Consider the following 22,606-nt stretch of genomic DNA (forward strand, 5'->3'; position numbering starts at 1 on the left):
CGCTCATGTGCAGTCTCTCTACAATAGTATATGAACCCTCACAGCGAGACACCGCTCATGTGCAGTCTATCTACAATAGTATATGAACCCTCAGGGCGAGACACCGCTCATGTGCAGTCTATCTACAATAGTATATGAACCCTCACAGCGAGACACCGCTCATGTGCAGTCTGGGCAATAGTATATGAACCCTCACAGCGAGACACCGCTCATGTGCAGTCTCTACAATAGTATATGAACCCTCACAGCGAGACACCGCTCATGTGCAGTCTATCTACAATAGTATATGAACCCTCACAGCGAGACACCGCTCATGTGCAGTCTGGGCAATAGTATATGAACCCTCACAGCGAGACACCGCTCATGTGCAGTCTATCTACAATAGTATATGAACCCTCACAGCGAGACACCACTCATGTGCAGTCTATCTACAATAGTATATGAACTCTCACAGCGAGACACCGCTCATGTGCAGTCTGTCTACAATAGTATATGAACCCTCACAGCGAGACACCGCTCATGTGCAGTCTCTCTACAATAGTATATGACCCTCACAGCGAGACACCGCTCATGTGCAGTCTGGGCAATAGTATATGAACCCTCACAGCGAGACACCGCTCATGTGCAGTCTCTACAATAGTATATGAACCCTCATAGCGAGACACCGCTCATGTGCAGTCTCTACAATAGTATATGAACCCTCATAGCGAGACACCGCTCATGTGCAGTCTATCTACAATAGTATATGAACCCTCACAGCGAGACACCGCTCATGTGCAGTCTATCTACAATAGTATATGAACCCTCACAGCGAGACACCGCTCATGTGCAGTCTCTCTACAATAGTATATGAACCCTCACAGCGAGACACCGCTCATGTGCAGTCTCTCTACAATAGTATATGAACCCTCACAGCGAGACACCACTCATGTGCAGTCTGAGCAATAGTATATGAACACTCACAGCGAGACACTGCTCATGTGCAGTCTGGGCAATAGTATATGAACCCTCACAGTGAGACACTGCTCATGTGCAGTCTCTACAATAGTATATGAACCCTCATAGCGAGACACCGCTCATGTGCAGTCTATCTACAATAGTATATGAACCCTCACAGCGAGACACCGCTCATGTGCAGTCTCTCTACAATAGTATATGAACCCTCACAGCGAGACACCGCTCATGTGCAGTCTGGGCAATAGTATATGAACCCTCACAGCGAGACACCGCTCATGTGCAGTCTCTACAATAGTATATGAACCCTCACAGCGAGACACTGCTCATGTGCAGTCTCTACAATAGTATATGAACCCTCACAGCGAGACACCGCTCATGTGCAGTCTCTACAATAGTATATGAACCCTCACAGCGAGACGCCGCTCATGTGCAGTCTATCTACAATAGTATATGAACCCTCACAGCGAGACACCGCTCATGTGCAGTCTGGGCAATAGTATATGAACCCTCACAGCGAGACACCGCTCATGTGCAGTCTCTACAATAGTATATGAACCCTCACAGCGAGACACCGCTCATGTGCAGTCTGGGCAATAGTATATGAACCCTCACAGCGAGACACCGCTCATGTGCAGTCTGGGCAATAGTATATGAACCCTCACAGCGAGACACCGCTCATGTGCAGTCTCTACAATAGTATATGTACCCTCACAGCGAGACACCGCTCATGTGCAGTCTCTACAATAGTATATGAACCCTCACAGCGAGACACCGCTCATGTGCAGTCTCTACAATAGTATATGAACCCTCACAGCGAGACACCGCTCATGTGCAGTCTCTACAATAGTATATGAACCCTCACAGCGAGACACCACTCATGTGCAGTTTGGGCAATAGTATATGAACCCTCACAGCGAGACACCGCTCATGTGCAGTCTCTACAATAGTATATGAACCCTCACAGCGAGACACCGCTCATGTGCAGTCTCTACAATAGTATATGAACCCTCACAGCGAGACACTGCTCATGTGCAGTCTCTACAATAGTATATGAACCCTCACAGCGAGACACCGCTCATGTGCAGTCTCTACAATAGTATATGAACCCTCACAGCGAGACACTGCTCATGTGCAGTCTCTACAATAGTATATGAACACTCACAGCGAGACACCGCTCATGTGCAGTCTCTACAATAGTATATGAACCCTCACAGGGAGACACCGCTCATGTGCAGTCTCTCTACAATAGTATATGAACCCTCACAGCGAGACACCGCTCATGTGCAGTCTGGGCAATAGTATATGAACCCTCACAGTGAGACACTGCTCATGTGCAGTCTCTACAATAGTATATGAACCCTCATAGCGAGACACCGCTCATGTGCAGTCTATCTACAATAGTATATGAACCCTCACAGCGAGACACCGCTCATGTGCAGTCTCTCTACAATAGTATATGAACCCTCACAGCGAGACACCGCTCATGTGCAGTCTGGGCAATAGTATATGAACCCTCACAGCGAGACACCGCTCATGTGCAGTCTCTACAATAGTATATGAACCCTCACAGCGAGACACTGCTCATGTGCAGTCTCTACAATAGTATATGAACCCTCACAGCGAGACACCGCTCATGTGCAGTCTCTACAATAGTATATGAACCCTCACAGCGAGACACCGCTCATGTGCAGTCTATCTACAATAGTATATGAACCCTCACAGCGAGACAGCGCTCATGTGCAGTCTATCTACAATAGTATATGAACCCTCACAGCGAGACAGCGCTCATGTGCAGTCTATCTACAATAGTATATGAACCCTCACAGCGAGACAGCGCTCATGTGCAGTCTATCTACAATAGTATATGAACCCTCACAGCGAGACACCGCTCATGTGCAGTCTATCTACAATAGTATATGAACCCTCACAGCGAGACACCGCTCATGTGCAGTCTCTACAATAGTATATGAACCCTCACAGCGAGACACCGCTCATGTGCAGTCTCGGCAATAGTATATGAACCCTCACAGCGAGACACCGCTCATGTGCAGTCTCTACAATAGTATATGAACCCTCACAGCGAGACACCGCTCATGTGCAGTCTCTACAATAGTATATGAACCCTCACAGCGAGACACTGCTCATGTGCAGTCTCTGCAATAGCTTGGCATTCCTTGCTAGGCAGTGAATGCCGTGACGTAACCTACACCCCTGGAAGAAGAATGCCAAGAATAGACACTACATAACAAGCAGAAGAGGATCCTGTCGGCCTGTGGTGAGGTGACCTGGGCGACTGGAGAAGATCAGCGAGGAGAAGATGCTGTAAGAAGACTGACTGGGGAGGAATAGGGACGTATGGATTTTTTTTTTTTTTTTTTGACAGAACCCCTTTTATAAATAGAAGTTATTGGGGCTTAAGTAATTAGCCCAAAAAGATGACCCCTGAGTTGTCTTTTTTTTGGCTTCTTACATTATACTTTAATAGAAACAATATGTTCCTTTCTTTGATGAATAAATGACTGAACTGCACTTTTTCTCACTGCCTTGGAGACCATTGATCTCTGGAAATAGTACCTTCTTTGGATCAGGCTGCTGTCATGCTGTCAAGTAGTGGGAATTTTCCCTCGGCACCTATGAAACATTTTATTATAGCTTTCTCCTCCCCCCCCCCCCCCCCCCCCCTCATACACGCACAGTTTACTGGTGGAAGGGCGCTAAATATAGTAGATTTTACAATATACAGCTTATGCTTCCTAAGCTGCATTATGTCAAAAGCAGAGTAGATGTGATTCTACTACTGTATGAAATGTTGTATAGAAAACTTTTATGTCGAGATCTTAAAAGAGAAATCCAATACTTCACACTGATTTTTTTCCATCCTTTTGGTGTTAATTAATATGATGGGATGTGGTGTTAATGCAATATTTCTCTCTGTCTCCTTGTAGAACAGCTCCAATTAATTCTGTGTCTCAATTGCTCCATTTACTGTGTTTTTCTCATGCTGTAGAGGTACCTATCTAGTCATTAACAATATTGTCATTACTGCTGCAGTGCTAATAGAGGCTGCATTATATACAGGCAGTTAGTCCAGCAATGAAAAATGTCACCGATGGGAAATTTGAATGGATCCATGTAAGATTTTTAAAGCTGTCTATAAAAACATGCAGTAAAATTGATGCTTGATATGGCGGATCTTAAATTCTAGCTCCGTACAAATAACACACACCTAGTGTGGAGCCTCTGCTGGGTAGTTTGCTAAATGTCTGTGACTGACTGCATGCACAGAGTAGAACCGCCGCTGCAAATGATCTCCTATAAACATAAATCGGAGCGCTAGCTCAGGGGGCTTCCTGTGCCAGCTAGTGCTCCGTCATCCCTTCCTAGTGGCAACACAGCTTCTTGTGAACAACGCCAGATATTGGGAAAAGCTGGAGCTTACTTTATGGCTAAATGGAAATAAAGAATGTTTTAAAAAAAATATTTAATCTTGGAGTAATTTTAAGTTTTGATCGAATGTTTGAGACCTCCAAGCGCAAACACTAATTTAAACCCTTGTAATTATTCGATTTCACATTAATTTAAACTGTTTTCATATTAAAGATTTATGGTCCACAATTATAAAGTAGTTTTTGCCATTTTTTTTGTATAAACAAGACTAGGGATGAGCGTGTATACTCGCTAAAGGCAGTTGCTCGAGCGAGCATTGCCTTTAGCGAGTACCTGCCCGCTCGAGACTGAAGGTTCGGGTGCCGGCGCGGGGGAGCGGTGAGTAGCAGCAGTCAGCTGGAGGGAGGGGGGGGGGGGGGAGAGGGAGAGAGAGATCTCCCCTCCGTTCCTCCCCGCTCTCCCCCGCAGCTCCCTGCCCGCCGCCGGCACCCGAACCTTCAGTCTCGAGCGGGCAGGTACTCGCTAAAGGCAATGCTCGCTCGAGCAATTGCCTTTAGCGAGTATACTCGCTCATCTCTAAAGAAGACCAAAAATTGTCACAATTTATGGAATGTGTCAATATTTTAGGGGGAAATTTTAGTTTTGCTTCACTTGCTAAAATTTCAAAACTGAAAAACGGCTTTGGTGCACTTTGGAGTTGGGATAATCAACAACTTTTAGACAACTTTATTTCTACTAAACCCATAACATTATCACTGAAAAGGCCTTGACACTAAAAGAAAACTTTATTAATTTATAAGAATAAAAAACCACTTCCTAACCCACTAGGGTGGTTAACCGAAACAGACACACAGCTACAGACAAAAACATACAACCATTCATCTGAATGAAAGATGAATGTAAGGGTGGACAATAGAATGAAAAGATTACTGGGTACAGAATACCCCAAGGTGTTACAGGGTATTGATATTAAATGTAGCGATAATGGTATGACGCTACCTATCAGGATAGTTTAGAGTCAAATATGATTGACATAGTAATCAATTGATATAGGATAGATGTCAGTACTATTCGATCAGCAACTGTATGACCTCTTGATTGGGTTGCTGTAAGTATCAAATAGATAGTGGTCCTATGATGCCATATTGCTAAACCCACGTATTAGTGTGTATTGCCACCCACTGAGATAGTAGTAATGGTCTATCCAAACCCGTAGTTCACTACTTAGTGTAAAAAAGGGTTAATAGTCCAACAGCACCGTAATGTAGCGCTGTGACTGAACTGGACTAGTTATCGCCAGGAGTCACTAAAGAAGATTTTTATGGAGCGATGTCCTCAGTCAGAACAAAGTTCTGACGTCCATTAGAAGTATCGTCTATCGTCGACGCGTTTCCACAGTGTAATGCTTTATTAAACACTGCTTCATCAGGACGAGGTGATATATATAACGTTAGTTAGAAGTTGAACAGGGAAAGGCAGAACGCAGAATAATTCTATTTGCGGAAAGCTGCGTCTGCCTTGATGACCCTTCACTATGTGAAGTGCTGGCAAGGCTGATACTGGTTGTATATAAGAATGATATAACGGCTGGAATAGTACACTGCTGCAGAGACCAGCGCCTGGTGTTGATACAACGGAGCGCTTAACCAGCACCTGATACTAAATACTACAGAGCCCTTACGGGCAGCACTTCACTCTAACATGTAAAGTGCTGACAGGGCTGATACTAGTAGTATATAGGAGTGATACAACGGCTGGAATAATGCACTGTGTGCTGGTTCCTGCAGCAGTGCATTATTCCAGCCGCTGTATCACTCCTATATACAACTAATATCAGCCCTGTCAGCACTTTACATATTAGAGTGAAGTGCTGCCCTTAAGCGCTCCGTTGTATCAACACCAGGCGCTGGTCTCTGCAGCAGTGTACTATTCCAGCCGTTATATCATTCTTATATACAACCAGTATCAGCCTTGCCAGCACTTCACATAGTGAAGCGTCATCACGGCAGACGCAGCTTTCCGCAAATAGAATTATTCTGCGTTCTGCCTTTCCCTGTTCAACTTCTAACTAACGTTATATATATCACCTCGTCCTGATGAAGCAGTGTTTAATAAAGCATTACACTGTGGAAACGCGTCGACGATAGACGATACTTCTAATGGACGTCAGAACTTTGTTCTGACTGAGGACATCGCTCCATAAAAATCTTCTTTAGTGACTCCTGGCGATAACTAGTCCAGTTCAGTCACAGCGCTACATTACGGTGCTGTTGGACTATTAACCCTTTTTACACTAAGTAGTGAACTACGGGTTTGGATAGACCATTACTACTATCTTAGTGGGTGGCAATACACACTAATACGTGGGTTTAGCAATATGGCATCATAGGACCACTATCTATTTGATACTTACAGCAACCCAATCAAGAGGTCATACAGTTGCTGATCGAATAGTACTTACATCTATCCTATATCAATTGATTACTATGTCAGTCATATTTGACTCTAAACTATCCTGATAGGTAGCGTCATACCATTATCGCTACATTTAATATCAATACCCTGTAACACCTTGGGGTATTCTGTACCCAGTAATCTTTTCATTCTATTGTCCACCCTTACATTCATCTTTCATTCAGATGAATGGTTATATGTTTGTGTCTGTAGCTGTGTGTCTGTTTCGGTTAACCACCCTAGTGGGTTAGGAAGTGGTTTTTTATTCTTATAAATTAATAAAGTTTTCTTTTAGTGTCAAGGCCTTTTCAGTGATAAGGTTACATTTGCTCCAAGAGCCTTAATTGTCACAGTGAGGTCAAACCCATAACATGGTGCACATTGTGGCTCCAGGTATGTCAAATTTCTTAGAGTGCCTAGCTTTTAATACATTTTCCACAATTCATTTCGATAAACTTTTTTTTTTGTTGTTTTTTGTTTTGGTTGGTGTTTGAAATGCCAGCATTAATAAATTTGGGCCTGGGGTTGTCAGTGGGAAAGCAGGACTATTTTTACTGCTACTGTCAGAGTTGCTTTTTTTTTTTTTAAACTTGCTAATAACTGCAAAGAACCTAGAAAAAATTACTTGTAAAGTGTGTGCAAGAAAATAAAATAAACAGGTCATGTTATACCATACATGTATCTTTCGTAAGTGCCTGGAAATATCCTTAACCTTTCAATGCGCCTTGATGACCAAACACTTTTTTTTTTTTTTGGGTGGGGTCGGGGTGGGATGGAAAAAAAGCTAAATTGTGTCATTGGGTATATTTTCAGGTTTTTTTTGTGATATTTATCTTGGAGTATAAATAACATGTTTACGCTGTTCTGCAGATCATTGTAGTCATGTTGATGCCAAACTGATATTTTTGGTATGTACGTATTAGTACAATAAAGACACTTTCAGAAAAAATGAAATTGTATGTGCCTCGCTGTATTCCAAAGCCCATGTTTTTTGCCAACTCAGCTGTGTAGGATCTTGTATTTGGCAGCATCAGTTGTAGTTTCCATTGGTACCTTTTGGGGGTATGGGCAACTTTTTGATCACTTTTTAATGTAGGTTTTTTGGAGACAGCATTTTTCATTTTTTGGGCTGTTCACTGTGCTTGATGAATAACGATTAAAATATTACATTGGAGTGATGATGAACATGTTTAAGGGTGCGCTCACACGAGGCTGATTTCCAGCGGAATGTCCGCAGCGGGCATTCCACTGCAGATCAGCCACGTAATGCCTGCCCCAGAAAAGATGAAAAAAGTGGCAGCATGCAAGAATCTCATAAAGCTTTGATCTGTAATATTCCATGATCAGTCTTTTAAAAGGGGTAGGCAGCGTTTCAGCGTAAGTGAGTCCTTTTTCAAACTCTCCGAACTCTCAACATTAGGTGCTGGTTTTGAACCGGGTTTCAATGCGAATTTCTATGCGGAATTCACCCCCTCATTGAGAATGGGCGAAATCCGTAGTAGAGACAGCGACATTAACATGTCACGGATTTAAATTCGCACAGGTGTTATGCGGGTTATTTCCACAGCATGTTGACAAGATTAGGAAAATCTCGTCCACTTTGCTGCTACTGTAAATGCAGCAGAATTTCCGCACAGAAATTCCGCGGCAAATCCGATTCATGTGAATCCAGCCTAATAGGCTGGCATGCTTGGCCGATCAGACCTTCAGTTGCTCTGACAACTCATCGACACCTTGTGATCTCCTCACCGGGTCCCAATTAATGGTAATGGGAGCCCCTTGTAAGAACTGTTAACTTGCCGTAATCGCTATTGACCACGGCGTGTAAGGTGGTAAATAGTAAGAATTTGATTTTTCTCTGTTAGGGTAGGGGCAAGGCTATCAGTAGGGGTTAAATGTGCAATCTTTATCAAGCCAACCCCATTTTATATTGAAACAGGTGACGCTCTCTTATCTCGCTAATTGAAGTGTATCCAGATCAAGGTCCCGTTACTATAATACCCATCTCTTAGAGGTTGTCCCATTTCTCGCTGTTTTGCTACAGGAGGCAGACGGCTCTGTACATTGCGCAGTGGGCCAGGTTGGTACTGCTGACTAATGGCCTATTTACACAGGACGATTATCATTCAGAATCCTGTGCTCCCGCGGGAATTTGAAAAGTAATCTTCCCGGGTAAATGCATGCAACGACTGTAGGAGAATCGTTCAGTTTCTGCATGCAGAAATCTGGACGACGTACCATTCAGTGTAAACAGAAGTCTTTCACTTCTCAATGACTGTCTGCCTCCATGCTGGCAGTGCTGTGAGTCATGCCAGCAATACTTGCTCCTGTATAACAGCACCGGAGCTAGCATCATGTTTGTGCGACAGCTTGTCCTGTGTAAATGGACTTTAAGTTTTGTTAAAGTGAATGGGACTCCACTTACAGTACCAACCTAGGCCACTGTGCATTGTACGGAGCTGTCTGCTTCCTGCTGCAAAACAGCTAGAAGTGGTACAACTCCTTTAAAGATGTTTTCCAAGGTATTTATTTTTAATAGACGGTCATAAAAATAAAATAAACTGTGCGCACTTGCTCCAAACACCCATCACTCTGGTTCTTCCAGCCATGCTGTTGCATTGGCATTGCAATTCACAAGTGTCCGCTGTACACTGCTGAGGCCTAGGATTGGCTGCAGTAGTCATGTGTGTATACAGAATGTGAGTTTTGTTATATGAAAGATATCAACGTTCTATGTTTTACAATATCTATTAAAAGTTGGCTAAATATCACGGCTGACATTGTTAATGCCTTATTTATGTGTCTGACAGTAGGCTGGCTGCAAGGACATGGAGTTCTGTTGTTTGGATCAGATCTATCACAGAATACATTTTGGAAATGTTATGGATGCTAAAAACATTTACAGAACAGAACTAATCTGATTAACTTGTTTATTTCCTATGAACCTTCCCAGCCGCGCAGAAGAAATTAGACTATAATTAGATGTTTTCTAGTCTATTAGTCATTGATTGTTCAGGATTTATACAAAATAAGAACATAATAGAGTTAAAAGCTAAAACAAAAGAGCCGTCTTACAGTGAAGGAAATAAGTATTTGATCCCTTGCTGATTTTGTAAGTTCACCCACTGTCAAAGACATGAACAGTCTATAATTTTTAGGGTACGTTAATTTTATTGTTCAATTGTTTTTATTGGAAATTGGCAAGATATCTCACACAAGCATAATGTTATACTTTTATATTTACATTGTATGGGTTTGAGCAGTAGTGGTAGAAATATATATGTTACATGACTTGCCCATTTCTAACCGAAATTATAATCTTAACAAGATTTATAGAAGGGGGGTGAGGGGTGGGGTAAGAATGAAGGGAGGGGATGGTAAATGGGGAGGTAAAGGAACTAATCAGGTACTGCAATCTTAAGTAGTCTGTTGTAGACCATCAATTTATCAAACTTTTCACTAACCATTGAATAGGTTCAATGTAATACTTTATGGATATAACATTTGGTTCGTTGAATCAACTAGAAGATAACCTGTCCAGGGCTCCCACTCCTCTCTGAATGTGGAGCCTCTATCATGTCTGAAAGCAAAGATCCTCTCCATACCCATATGTTCTGACAATGTCTGAATTATATCTGACAGGGAAGGGGTACAATGGGACCTCCACTTCCTCGTTATTAGTAATTTAGTAACAAGGAGGCCACGTGCAATCACTTTCCTAAAATTAGGGGGAATCTCCTCTATTCCTAACAGAAATATTGCTAGCTCGGTGAGGGAGAGATTTTCATTCCAGTGAATTGCTAATGAATTTAAAATCTTGCCAGGTGGAGCTTATCTTTGGGCAGCTCCAGAATATATGTAATAAAGAGCCTCTCATCCTGCAACCCCTCCAACAGCTGTCGGTTACTCCCGGGAAGAAATCCGCCAGTCTCACTAGAGATCTGTACCATGGTGATTGTTTTGTAATGGACTTCCACCAGTGAGGCACATGTTGATGCTTTATTTGCCAAGCTGTGCACCTTGATCCACTTTGGAATCGGGAAGGGTCTTGCCAGCTGCTTCTCCCAATTGAGAAGGTGTGCCTTTTTTTGTGGATTTTGTTCAAAGTCACCGCTGCCACAAAAGATTTCATACAAATCTTTCAGGGATAGTTTATAGGGGGAGGGGCTGAAAAGGAATCTATATAAGAAACCTGGCAGGGAAGTCCCATGGGTTATCATGGAGGACCAACCACTTTTAATTTGAGTATAGAAGAAAGTCCCCATTTTGGATACCAAATTTCTCCTGAAGCTGATGGAATGTCTTTATCTTGGGGCCATCAGCTAAATCCGAAAGCCATTTGATGCCTTTATGCCTCCAGCTTCGTGTATTGATATTTCTATGCTAAATTCCATAACCTGTAGGGTGAGGGGGACCTCCGTCCTAGGAAGACCATCTTTTGTGGATTGTAGTAATTGTCTCCAGACCTCAACAGCATTTTTAATTATTGGATTGTCTATCGTGAAAATATCTGTTTGTACTTGAAGCTAGCAATACATTTTTTAGAGACTTCACTCCTTGTGAGGTTTGTTCAATAGAGGGCCAGCTTATTCCCTCCCGTGGAACACACCAAGCCCTTACATGGGAGATATTTGCTTTGTAGTAAGCAGTTAGATAAGGAACCCCCATACTGCCATATCTCTTGGGGCTATACAGGATGGCTGCAGCTACTCTTGGTCTCTTATTTCCCCATATGCAGGACATGAGTTGGCATTGTAGGCTTCTGAGTAGTTTCGAGTTGCATTTTAAAGCTATTGTTCTGAAAATATATAATATTTTAGGTAGGACCATCATTTTGTAAACGACAATCCTCCCTAGCCAAGACAACTCTATTATAGCCAGTCAAACTTTGTTGGATTTCCTCTATCAATAACCTTATATTGCGGTCTAAGGTGCTTTTTATTGGTATGTTAATTGTAGTGCCTAGATATTGGACTCCCAAGAGGTCCCATTCAAATGGAGTTTAGGATGTAGGTTAATTGGTAGAATTTTTTATTTTGTTGGGTTGACCTTGTAAAACGAGACCTCTCCAAATGAATTCAGGAGGTCGGAGGCTTCCCTAAGGGATTTTAATGGAGAGGTCAGCATCAACACAATGTCATCTGCGAATAGACCAATTTTATGTTGTCTACCTGCTGAAGGCACCCCTTTGATAGCACTATTCATATAACTGTTCTATTGTCAAAATGAACAGCATAGGCGATAGAGGACAGCCTTGTCTGGTTCCGTTAGTTATATCAAATGAGCTGGACATAACTCCGTTTATAAGAACTCGAGCAGGAGGTGCACCATATAAGGCTTGTATGGCTGACAATATATTACCTCTAAAACCAAGCCTCTCAAGCATGGAGAAGGCATAACCCTCAGTGGATCCTGTCAAATGCCTTCTCCGCGTCCAATGTGAGAAGCAGACAAGGCATTTGAGAGCTCTCAACCTCGCCCACAATATGTATCAGTCGCCATGTCGCATCTGAAGCTGGTCTTCCCTTCACAAATCCAACTTTGTCACTATGGATGAGGTCTGGAGTAACTTCCAACAATCTCAGGGCTAGAATTTTTGCATAGATTTTAATGTCGCTGTTTAGAAGTGATATAGGTCTAAAATTTGCAGGAGATGTTGTTTCCTTGCCTGGCTTAGGGATTGTTACGATATTTGCTTGAAGCATTTCAGAGGGAAGTGAACCTCCCTCCATCACTTTATTAAATACATTTTTCATGTGGACTACTAGCTGGGCCTTATATAGTTTGAAATATTCATTTGAAAAGCTACCCAGGCCAGGGGCTTTGTCTTTTTTTAGCTCTGTTGATTAGTTTGTAGGATTTCTTGGGAAGTAATAGGGGAATCGAGTTTTTTTTCTAGTTGCGTATCTGAGAGTTTGGGAAGTTGTGATGAGGTCAGGAAGCTGTTGATAGTTTCCTCTGAGGGCTGTGACATAGAAGGCTCATCTCTAAGATTATACAATGACTCGTAGAATCTCCTGAATTCCTCAGCTATTGCTATGGGGTTAGTTATCTTGGTTTTTGTGATTGGATCGATGATGAAGGGGATTTTTGCCTTAATTCTTTTTGTTTAACTTTGTTGGCCATCAATTTAGTGTTTTTATTGTTGTTAACATAGTAGGTGGTTTTTTGTGGATTATAAATTTTTTTCATGATCATCTATCAAAATATTGCGGATCTTAAGTCTAGTTTCTCTAAGCTACTCTTCGAGTGCCTTCAGTGATTCCAGGGTTTTTTAGTAGGCTATTTTTCTCCCTTTTGTAAATGGAGCCCTGCTGTATCATTGTGCCTCTGACCACTGGTTTGTGAGCGTTCCACAGAGTGAATCGGCATGTTTCTGGGGTATCCTTGAATTGGAAATATTCCTCAATTGTTTCTTTAATTCTTTTTTGGAATTTTGGGATCTTCATCAAGAAGGTGTTGTTTCTCCAGCTATTGAAAGATGGAGATCGGGGCCCAAGCCTAAGTCTGAATGTGAATGTTTCCAAAGGGTAGGGGGGGGGGGGTGCAGATCTTTAAGGTTTCTGGCCACTTTCATCAGATTTTCTTTGATGTGGAAGAAATGTACTCTTGCTATCACATCTCTGGGGGCCCTATCTGGGATAACTTTAGGCTTAGGTAGCCTATGAATTCTGTCTAAAATGCATTCGTCTGTCTTGGAGTCTGGTAAAAGAATTTTTATAAGATCTTGAACGTATTTATTTAAGTCTTCTGGTTTTACGGTTTCAGCTATTCCCCTGAATTTTATGTTATGGCAATTATGGTCTTCAAAGTCCGCCAGTTTGTTTTTCAAGGTCTCAACTTCTTCCTCTAGTTTATAGTAAGCGTCTATTAGCTCATTATGTGAGCTCGTAATTTCTCCCGTCTTGTTCTCAAGGGGATCTACTCTGTCTCCAATCTCGTTGATGGCATTATTTATTTTTGTGTTCACTTCATTGAAATCTTTCCTGATTGAGCCTTTTAGGGCCAGCACCATGTCCCTTATAAAGCATTCCCAGGCAGCTTGGTCAGAAAATGTTATGTTTAGTATTGGGTCTGAGGGATCATCATCTTCTGACCAATTAAATGCTGTTGAGTTTAAACTTTGTGGGAGATTCTTCCTTCTAGGTCCATTTTCTCTGGGCTAGAAATAAGTATTTGATTCCCTACCAACCACTAAGAGTTCAGGCTCCTCCAGACCAGTTAGACGCTCCTAATCAACTCGTTACCTGCATTAAAGACAGCTGACTTAAATGGTCACCTGTATAAAAGACTCCTGTCCACAGACTCAATCAGTCAGACTCTAACCTCTACAACATGGGCAAGACCAAAGAGCTTTCTAAGGATGTCAGGAACAAGATCATAGACCTGCACAAGGCTGGAGTAGGCTACAAAACCATACGTAAGACGCTGGGTGAGAAGGAGGGTTACAACTGTTAGTGCAATAGTAAGAAATTGGAAGACCTACAAAATGACTGTCAATCGGCATCGATCTGGGGCTCCATGCAAAATCTCACCTTGTGGGGTAGCCTCGATCATGAGAAAGGTGAGAGATGAGCTTAAAACTACATGGGATAACCTTGTTAATTATCTCAAGGCAGCTGGAACCACAGTCACCAAGAAAAACATTGGTAACACATTACACCATAATAGATTAAAATCCTGCAGTACCCGCAAGGTCCCCCTGCTCAAGAAGGCACATGTGCAGGCCCGTCTAAAGTTTGCAAATGAACACCTAGATGATTCTGAGAGTGATTGGGAGAAGGTGCTGTGGTCAGATGAGACAAAAAATGAGCTCTTTGGCAATAACTCAACTCGCCGTGTTTGGAGGAAGAGAAATGCTGCCTATGACCCAAAGAACACTGTCCCCACTGTCAAGCATTGAGGTGGAAACATTATGTTTTGGGGGTGTTTCTCTGCTAAGGGCACAGGACTACTTCACCGTATGAATGGGAGAATGGATGGAGCCATGTACCCTAAAATCCTGAGTGACAACCTCCTTCCCTCAACCAGGACATTAGAAATGGGTCGTGGCTGGGTCTTCCAGCACGACAATGACCCAAAACATACAGCCAAGGCAACAAAGGAGTGGCTCAAAAAGAAGCACATTAAGGTCATGGAGTGGCCTAGCCAGTCTCCAGATCTTAATCCCATAGAAAACTTATGGAGGGAGCTGAAGATCAGAGCTGCCAAGCAACAGCCTCAACATCTTAATGATTTAGAGATGATCTGCAAAGAGGAGTGGACCAAAATTCCTTCTGACATGTGCGCAAACCTCATCATCAACTACAAAAAACGTCTGACTGCTGTGCTTGGCAACAAGGGTTTTGCCACCAAGTATTAAGTCTTGTTTGCCAGAGGGATCAAATACTTATTTCTCTTTTCAAAATGCAAATAAATATATATAATTTAGACAATGTGATTTTCTGGGGGATATTCTATCTCTCACTGTTAAAGTTAACCTACCCTAAAAATAATAGTGTTCATGTCTTTGACAGCGGGCACACTTACCAAATCAGCAAGGGATCAAATACTTATTTCCTTCACTATAAATATATAGCATATACAAGTGTATAAATGCATATTATGCTGCACTACATATAGTAAGTGGCTGGGCCATTTGAGTACACTCAACTTGTCAATTTATGGTACCTTCTGTGCTGTTTAAATTCAATCCACACTAAATGGGGTTTCTGAGAAACAACATTGGCCAATCCTACATTTAGACCGGAGGTCTCCAACATTTTATACTTTGTGAGCCAAATTGACCTTTGACTGATGGTCACATGCCGCATGTCAAATATATACTCATCATCAAAAACAGTCAAGCACCTATGAGGAGTTGTCCGAATGGCATGTGTGATTGTAATGTAGATATACAGTACATATATGATGATTACACACAGCTCTTAAAATGGCATGTTTTTGTCATGTTAAAAAATCAATCAGATGAATCTTTCAGATTTATTTCCGCCTTCGATGTGACCCGTTATCTGTTCAATTCTATTGAAAAACAAAAAAAATCTTTTAGGGTGGAAAAACCCCTAAAATAATGTGGTTACATAAATATGCACCCCCTAAAACGAATACTACTTTGATGTACCATTTGACTTTGTGACAGCGTTTAGTCTTTTTAGGTAGTTGTCTATCAGTACGGCGCATCTTGACTTTCCAGTCCTTGCCTACTCTTCCTTACAAAAGTGTTTAAAACCTGTAAGATTACAAGGGCATCTCGTGTGTAGCGCCCTCTTCAGGTCAACCCACAGATCTTTAATGGGATTTAGGTCTGGGTTCTGGCTGGGCCATTCGAAAACTTTGTTCCATCTTCTGGTGAACCCACTATTTCAGTGATTTGGAGGTTTGCTTTGGGTCATTGTCGTGCTGAAAGGTGAAATTCCTCTTCAGCTTTTTAGCAGAGGACTGAAGGTTTTATGCCAACATGGACTGATATCTGGAACTGTTCATAATTCTCTCCCCCTTGACTAAAGCCCCAGTTCCAGCAACAGAAAAACCGCCCCAAAACATAATGCTGCCTCCAATCTGCTTCACTGCTGGAGGGTGTTCTTTTGGCGATGCATAGTGTTGTCTTTGTGCCAAACACACCTTCTGAAATTATGGCCAAAAAGTTCCCCCTTGGTCTCATCAGACCAGAACACGTTCTCCCACATACTTTTGGTAGACTTGATGTAGGTTTTGAAAAAACCTAGCCAGCTTGGATGTTTTTCTTTTTTAGAAAAGGCTTCCGTCTTGCCACCCTACTGAACATTCTGACATATGAAGAATACGGGAGATGGTTGTCACATGCACTGCAGTAACTCCTGCAGCTCCTTAGTGATGAAGCTTGTTTGCACCTTAACGACAAACTAATTTTTCAGTTTTTTTCATTGCCACATTCCTAGAGCCATCACTTTCATTTTTAGGTCGTCATAGCCATATGCGGGCTTGTTTTTTGCTGAGCAAGTTGTATTATTAATACCATCATTATTGGATACATTTAATATTTTTTTTATAGCTTGAATTTTTTTTTTTTGGGAGGGGTAAGTCAAAAATGGAAATTCTTCAATTTTAGCTTTTTGGATTTCATTTTTATGCTGTTCAGTGTGCGAATAAATAATATAACATTCTTCTCTGGGTCAGCATGATTCCAGCGATACCAAATTTTATAGCTTTTTTTTTTTATGTTTGCTATTTTTGTACACACAAGTTTTTATTTTTAAAACCATAGCATTTTTATTTTTCCATTGACAGAGCTCTATTATGGCTTGTTTTTTTATGGGATGAACTGTAGTCTTCATTTTTTCAATTTTTGGGAACGTATAACATTTTGATAGCTTTTTATTCTATTTTTATTTCTAGAAACAAGATGAGCAAAATCTGCAGTTCTGGCATGTTTTTTATCTTTTTTTTTGACTGGCGTTTACTGTGCAGTGTATATATAATTTGTTAACTTCATTTTGCAGCTCAGTATGATTATGTCAAATTTATATAGTTTTATATTTTTTTGCAACTTTATGACACTTAAAAAAAAAAAATTTAAATAAATATATTTTTTATCGCTACATTCCAAGACCTTTAACACGTTTCTTGGGGGAAAGAAGGCAGCAGTCAGACTGTACTGCTGCTGGAGCAGACCTGCAGGGTGAATGCTGCACAGCCAGTGGGCTGTATACGGCGATGCGATGCGCACAAAGCTCACATGAATATGAAATCCATTCTTTTGAATGGATTAATTCACACTAGCTATTTACAGCATCGCTGCGAGGAAAAAAAAACGCAGCATGTTCTATCTTTGGGCGTTACTTCGGAACTCATTATTCATTGTTTTCAATGGGACCTTGAAAGCCATGGCGTGGCTCTCGCATACCATGTGATGTGGTATTTCCCACTGAAATCAATGGGAAACACGATTCTTTCACGCGCTTGAATATCGCAATTACACAGAAGTGATGCGATGCGGTTTTGAATCACCATGAAAAACGCACGTTGGCAAGTGTGATATTGGCCCGGGTTTCTCAGCCCGACTTCGGGTTTGCATGTGTGAATGTAGTTTTTGCCATAAGAGAACTATTATTCTCTTAAGACCACAAAACCCATTGTACAGCAATTTGAAGTGCAAATAATCCACTCTGATAGCGCGACTCACCGTGATATCTTGTCAAGCTGAAGATTAACCCGTATGTACATTTGTAACATTGTTAAATAATGTCCTAGTAGGAGCCATCAGTGTGTGATCTGTGAGGAGCCACATATGTTCTTTCAGTCATTGGCTAGGGACCACTGGTAGGAGCCATCAGTGTGTGATCTGTGGGGAGCCACATATGTTCTTTAAATCTGGCGACCGCCAGTTTTATTCCACAGCAAACATGTACAGCATACAGCAGTAAGACGGCTCGTTTGTCTAGGGTTCACAACCCACAGGGTCCCAGTCACTACCCCCTCCCCTCCTCCATACCCTCATCCAGGGCGTCTGGAGGGCATCATCCTCTTTCAGACAGGTGACGGGCCCAAGTTCCTGATAGCTGCTCCTACAGCCTGTCTTTCTCTGGCTAGCAGCCCTTTCGGCTCCACTTAGCTATCACTTCCCCCTGAGTGTGGTAGGTACTGATCCTTTTATATTTTAGTTACTGACATACACAGGTGCTTTCTTTCACCTTTCAGGTTAACCTAATGCCTGTGTGTAGCCCTCTGCAGGCCATCCGTATACTGCACTCCTACAATATGTATAAAGAAAATATCACATTGCTGATATTCCCATTTGTCTTGGATTTAAAAAAAATGTTTTTATGGTGTCAGTCTTTGGTGCTTATCATAACCCTTTTTTGAGATTTTTGGTACTTCATAGCGGAGTGCTACATGTCACTGTAGTATCTTTTTTGAGAAGACTCAAAAGCCCATTCATGCTCCTCTGGGTAATATGCAAATAAGGGAGATGGAATAATACCTCCACAGCACCACCTATTGGAAGGCATTATTCCCAGTCATTGTTACAAGGCTTGTATAAAGAGTCTAACTTTGGCATAAAGGAATGCTACCTTCCAAAAGCTGGCACTGTGGAGGTATTATTCCATCTCCCTTACTTGAACTGTAGTATCTGACACTTCAGCATCCATGTGTATGCGTGTTGTTCTTGTACTGCAGATACCCCCCACTCCCTTGAGCTGCAGGTTAGCAATATCAGACACCGCTGAATGAACAGTATTTGGGGCACCGTGTTTGTTCTGCAGATCCTGATGCTTGTGAAGGATGTATTCAAATTCTCAGTACTGAAATGCGTGGTTCAAGAAAAATCCATTGAATTTCATTGACGCCATTCACCGCGAATCTCACAGCCGTGCAACGCATGCGGAATACGCGATGAAAAAACCGCCCATGAACATAACGCCTAAGACTGTGTTCACATGATTACAACCTGCGGCACAAAAATACGATGTGCAGTTATGAAAAAATAGGAGAATTTAGCGTGTTTTACAAGAATTTCAGCTGCAGATATGAATCAGCAGCCGTGGATCTACATGGAGATTTAGCCCAGTTCAATGGGGCAAATACCGTCTCCAAATGACAACACTTTTTTTTTTCTTTTTAACATGTATGAGACACTTCGCAGATTGATGTGGAATTAGTGCTGATTCGCCATGCTAACACGGTGTCGGACAGGGCAACACCAGCATTCTCTACTCTGACCTCTGAACCAATCCCTTTTCCTTTAGGCTTCTGTCAATCAAAAATGGTAGAGATCAGGAGAAAAGTAACCCCTGTTGTAGCGGGAGCTGCGGAAACACTGCTGCCCGGAACACACTAAGAGTTCTTCTAATTATTCATCGTTACTAAATTCTGTATTTTAGGAGAAGTTCAGGCGTGCTGTATCTCTTCACCCCACACATTTGCCCTAAATCCACAATTTTCATTGCAAACTAACGATGATTACAGTGTTTGACCGCAGTACGGTCTTTCTATGTGCAACGCCAATTACTCGTAAGCAAGAATTTTGCCGCCTTTTATGTAGAGCAACTTCCAGAATTCATTAATTCGTTTTAAAATGTATGTATGTATCTACAAATCCCTCATAGTAATAATTTTATGTTTGCCTTTCTTTTTCCTTTTAGGGTGCAAACTTTTTGGAATTGGTGGAACTTGCAGAGAAAGCCCTTACCAGCCTTCCTTACCACAAACATCTCTTTTTGGTTCGAAAGTTCATCCAAATTTGCTCAAACATGTAAAGATTTGTCTACGTCTTTGTTTTATTCAGTCCTTCACACATTTGTTCTGTTAGGGCTCACTCACACTGGCGTATTGGCATTGCGTATTACAAGGTTCACAGCAAATACGCATGCGACATGCACATTTTCTGCATATCTCAAATCCCCGTAGCCTGTATCAGTGCGTATTAGGCACCAAAACACAACATGCTTGGTGTGAGTGGAACACATAAATTCCATATACAGGAGTCCGGCTTTTGTGAGATAGTTCCTGCTTTTATTCAAATAAACTTGTGCTCATAACAGACAGAGGGTGTGAGTGGCCCTGAGAAACGCATGAGAAATACACGGCCCAAATACGCTCATGTGAGTGAGCCCCTACTGTGCAGTAGTTATATGAAGTGTCTGCTTCTGTTCTCCTTTCTGTATTTTTTTTTCTTTTTTAACTTTTGCCATTAAAATCTATATATACGTATTTAACTTTTTCCACTAAAATCTATATCTGCTTCTGTTCTCCTTTTTTTGTATTTTTTTTCTTTTTTTAACTTTTTCCATTAAAATCTATTTATACGTATTTTTATTTTGTGAAGTAGTTTATACCGGGGAATGGTGTATGAGGAAACACTGCACAGTACAGCTCTTTGTGTTTGGAGCCAGCAGAGGTCAGGCAATACCACATAAAGAGAAGTCCTGCTTACATTCTTTACCTTGTGACTTGTGTTCTTCTTACATGCATCTGTTAGCGTTCAGAATATACAAATTAATGAGGAGGATGTCTGTTTATATATTATGTTACTGTGATTCGGTAACTATTATGTGCTATTCTGATGGCACTAGTTGTCCATAATGGTATGATATATGTATTATCCACTAGCACTACTTAATTGCCCATTGAATAGTGCAAACAGAACCTCCTCATGTTTTAACACTAGGGCTAATTTAACTCGGGCAACTGCGATATTGGGCCGTGAAACTCAGCCTGATATCGTGCTTGCCAACATGTAGTGTGCCCACTTATGCGAGGCATTTTTGTGTTAAAACGGCCTCACATCACTTCGGGGAAGTAGCGATCCTCTGCCGAAGCTGTTATCCATTGTGGAGTGTTTCCCTTGCACCTAGCATGTGGTGCCAAGTGAGGGAACGCCCAAAGTTAGAACTTGCCGCAATTATTTTTCCCCGTATCGCTGAAGTATGAGGTTCATATCTGTGGGAGATTTCTGCGTCTCGCAATGCAAACAAATCTCGCATGATCGTCTCAGCTGTGTGAAAACTGCCCAAATCAAACCCCACATTTTAAAGTCATTTTTATCAAAGAATTGATGTAAATCACTCGCCTTTTGAATGTTATGCTTTACATCTAGAATTCGTCTGCAGGATAACTTTATTATCTTTGTACATTTGGACTAATGTATTGTATGTACAATTGGTATGCACCAGTTTTTGGCATAAATGGAGAAGTATGATTTGCTACATTTTTTACCACTCATCAAATACGAAAAGAGCTCAAAAATTGGTAGATCTTATGAGATGTCATTTCAGCCAGATTTATTACAATAAAACAATAAAAAAAGGGCAAATGTGTCAAGTTTATTAAGAGTTGTGTGATTTTAATAGATTTGCAGCAAATCACTCCAACTATTTCCTGCGCTTAAACTGTTGAAATTGCTAATCTTAGTAAATATGGCCCATTATATTACTTTTATATTGAGGTGATTCTGAAATGCTGCCTGTTTTTATATATCAAAGAACCGCATTCACAATTCTTTGTGCTCCAGAGCTGAAATCTTGCATCTGAAGTTGCAGGTGCCATGTTACTTTCGTGTAAACTGCTGCATGTGGTTTTTTTTTCACTGTATACGGTTTTGACACCCATTGGACCTTTAGTACTACACATTGTAGACATATACTGGGATTTCTATAGTTTTGTAATTTTTGTACCATTAAAAGGGCCCATAGGGTTGTGTGTGTCAACAAACCTGACTGACTGTTTTCAGTGACAAGCAGCAGAACGGTGAATGTAGCTCTGAAGTATAATACAGGCTGCAATTCAGATTCAAAAGTCGATCAGTAATACTTACAAAGTTACTTTGATTTGTATTAATATATAAATTGTAAAGCATCTTCAGAAGTGAATGTATACTTGGACTAATCCTTTAAACTTTACCATTCCCCTTATGTTTGTGTTTAAACAGCTATAGTTCTGCTCAGAGCGGCCCTGTGTTACTGGAGGAGAGTCAGAAAGTGCTCCTGAGAATGATGTCTAACTGGGTGCCTGCAGTGAGGGCCGAGGCTTACAACTGCTGTCTTGAAATGGTTAAGGTATAAATACTTTTACACTTCGTAAAATGAAACAAATCTTGTTGTGGTAATTACAACAATGGTCCTGGGATCAGGGTAGCGCTCCTTCAGTGATAAATGAAAATCAAATAGTGAATGATACAAAGTATAGGACTTACCCGGCACTGAGTGAGGATCTCAGTCCGTGGGATGCCTCACTAGTACCTCCAAATCCTAGATTGCCTATATAGTTGGTCGTCCTTCCTCCCAATCCTCGATGGAGAGCTGCTCGGATGTCTGGGATCCCTAATCATAGG

General features: G+C 41.5%; 1 protein-coding gene across 1 annotated transcript in view; it reads left to right on the top strand.

Annotated features, from left to right (window-relative positions):
- RTTN (rotatin) overlaps positions 1-22,606 on the top strand; it is a 232,755-nt gene that overhangs the window by 68,480 nt on the left and 141,669 nt on the right. The window contains exons 14-15 of the mRNA XM_066579499.1: positions 19,920-20,029; positions 22,205-22,331. Of these exons, the coding sequence (XP_066435596.1) occupies positions 19,920-20,029; positions 22,205-22,331 (237 nt within the window). The remainder of the gene's footprint in view (positions 1-19,919; positions 20,030-22,204; positions 22,332-22,606) is intronic.

Source organism: Eleutherodactylus coqui, chromosome 9, assembly GCF_035609145.1.
Source record: "Eleutherodactylus coqui strain aEleCoq1 chromosome 9, aEleCoq1.hap1, whole genome shotgun sequence".
Taxonomy (NCBI): Eukaryota; Metazoa; Chordata; class Amphibia; order Anura; family Eleutherodactylidae; genus Eleutherodactylus; species Eleutherodactylus coqui.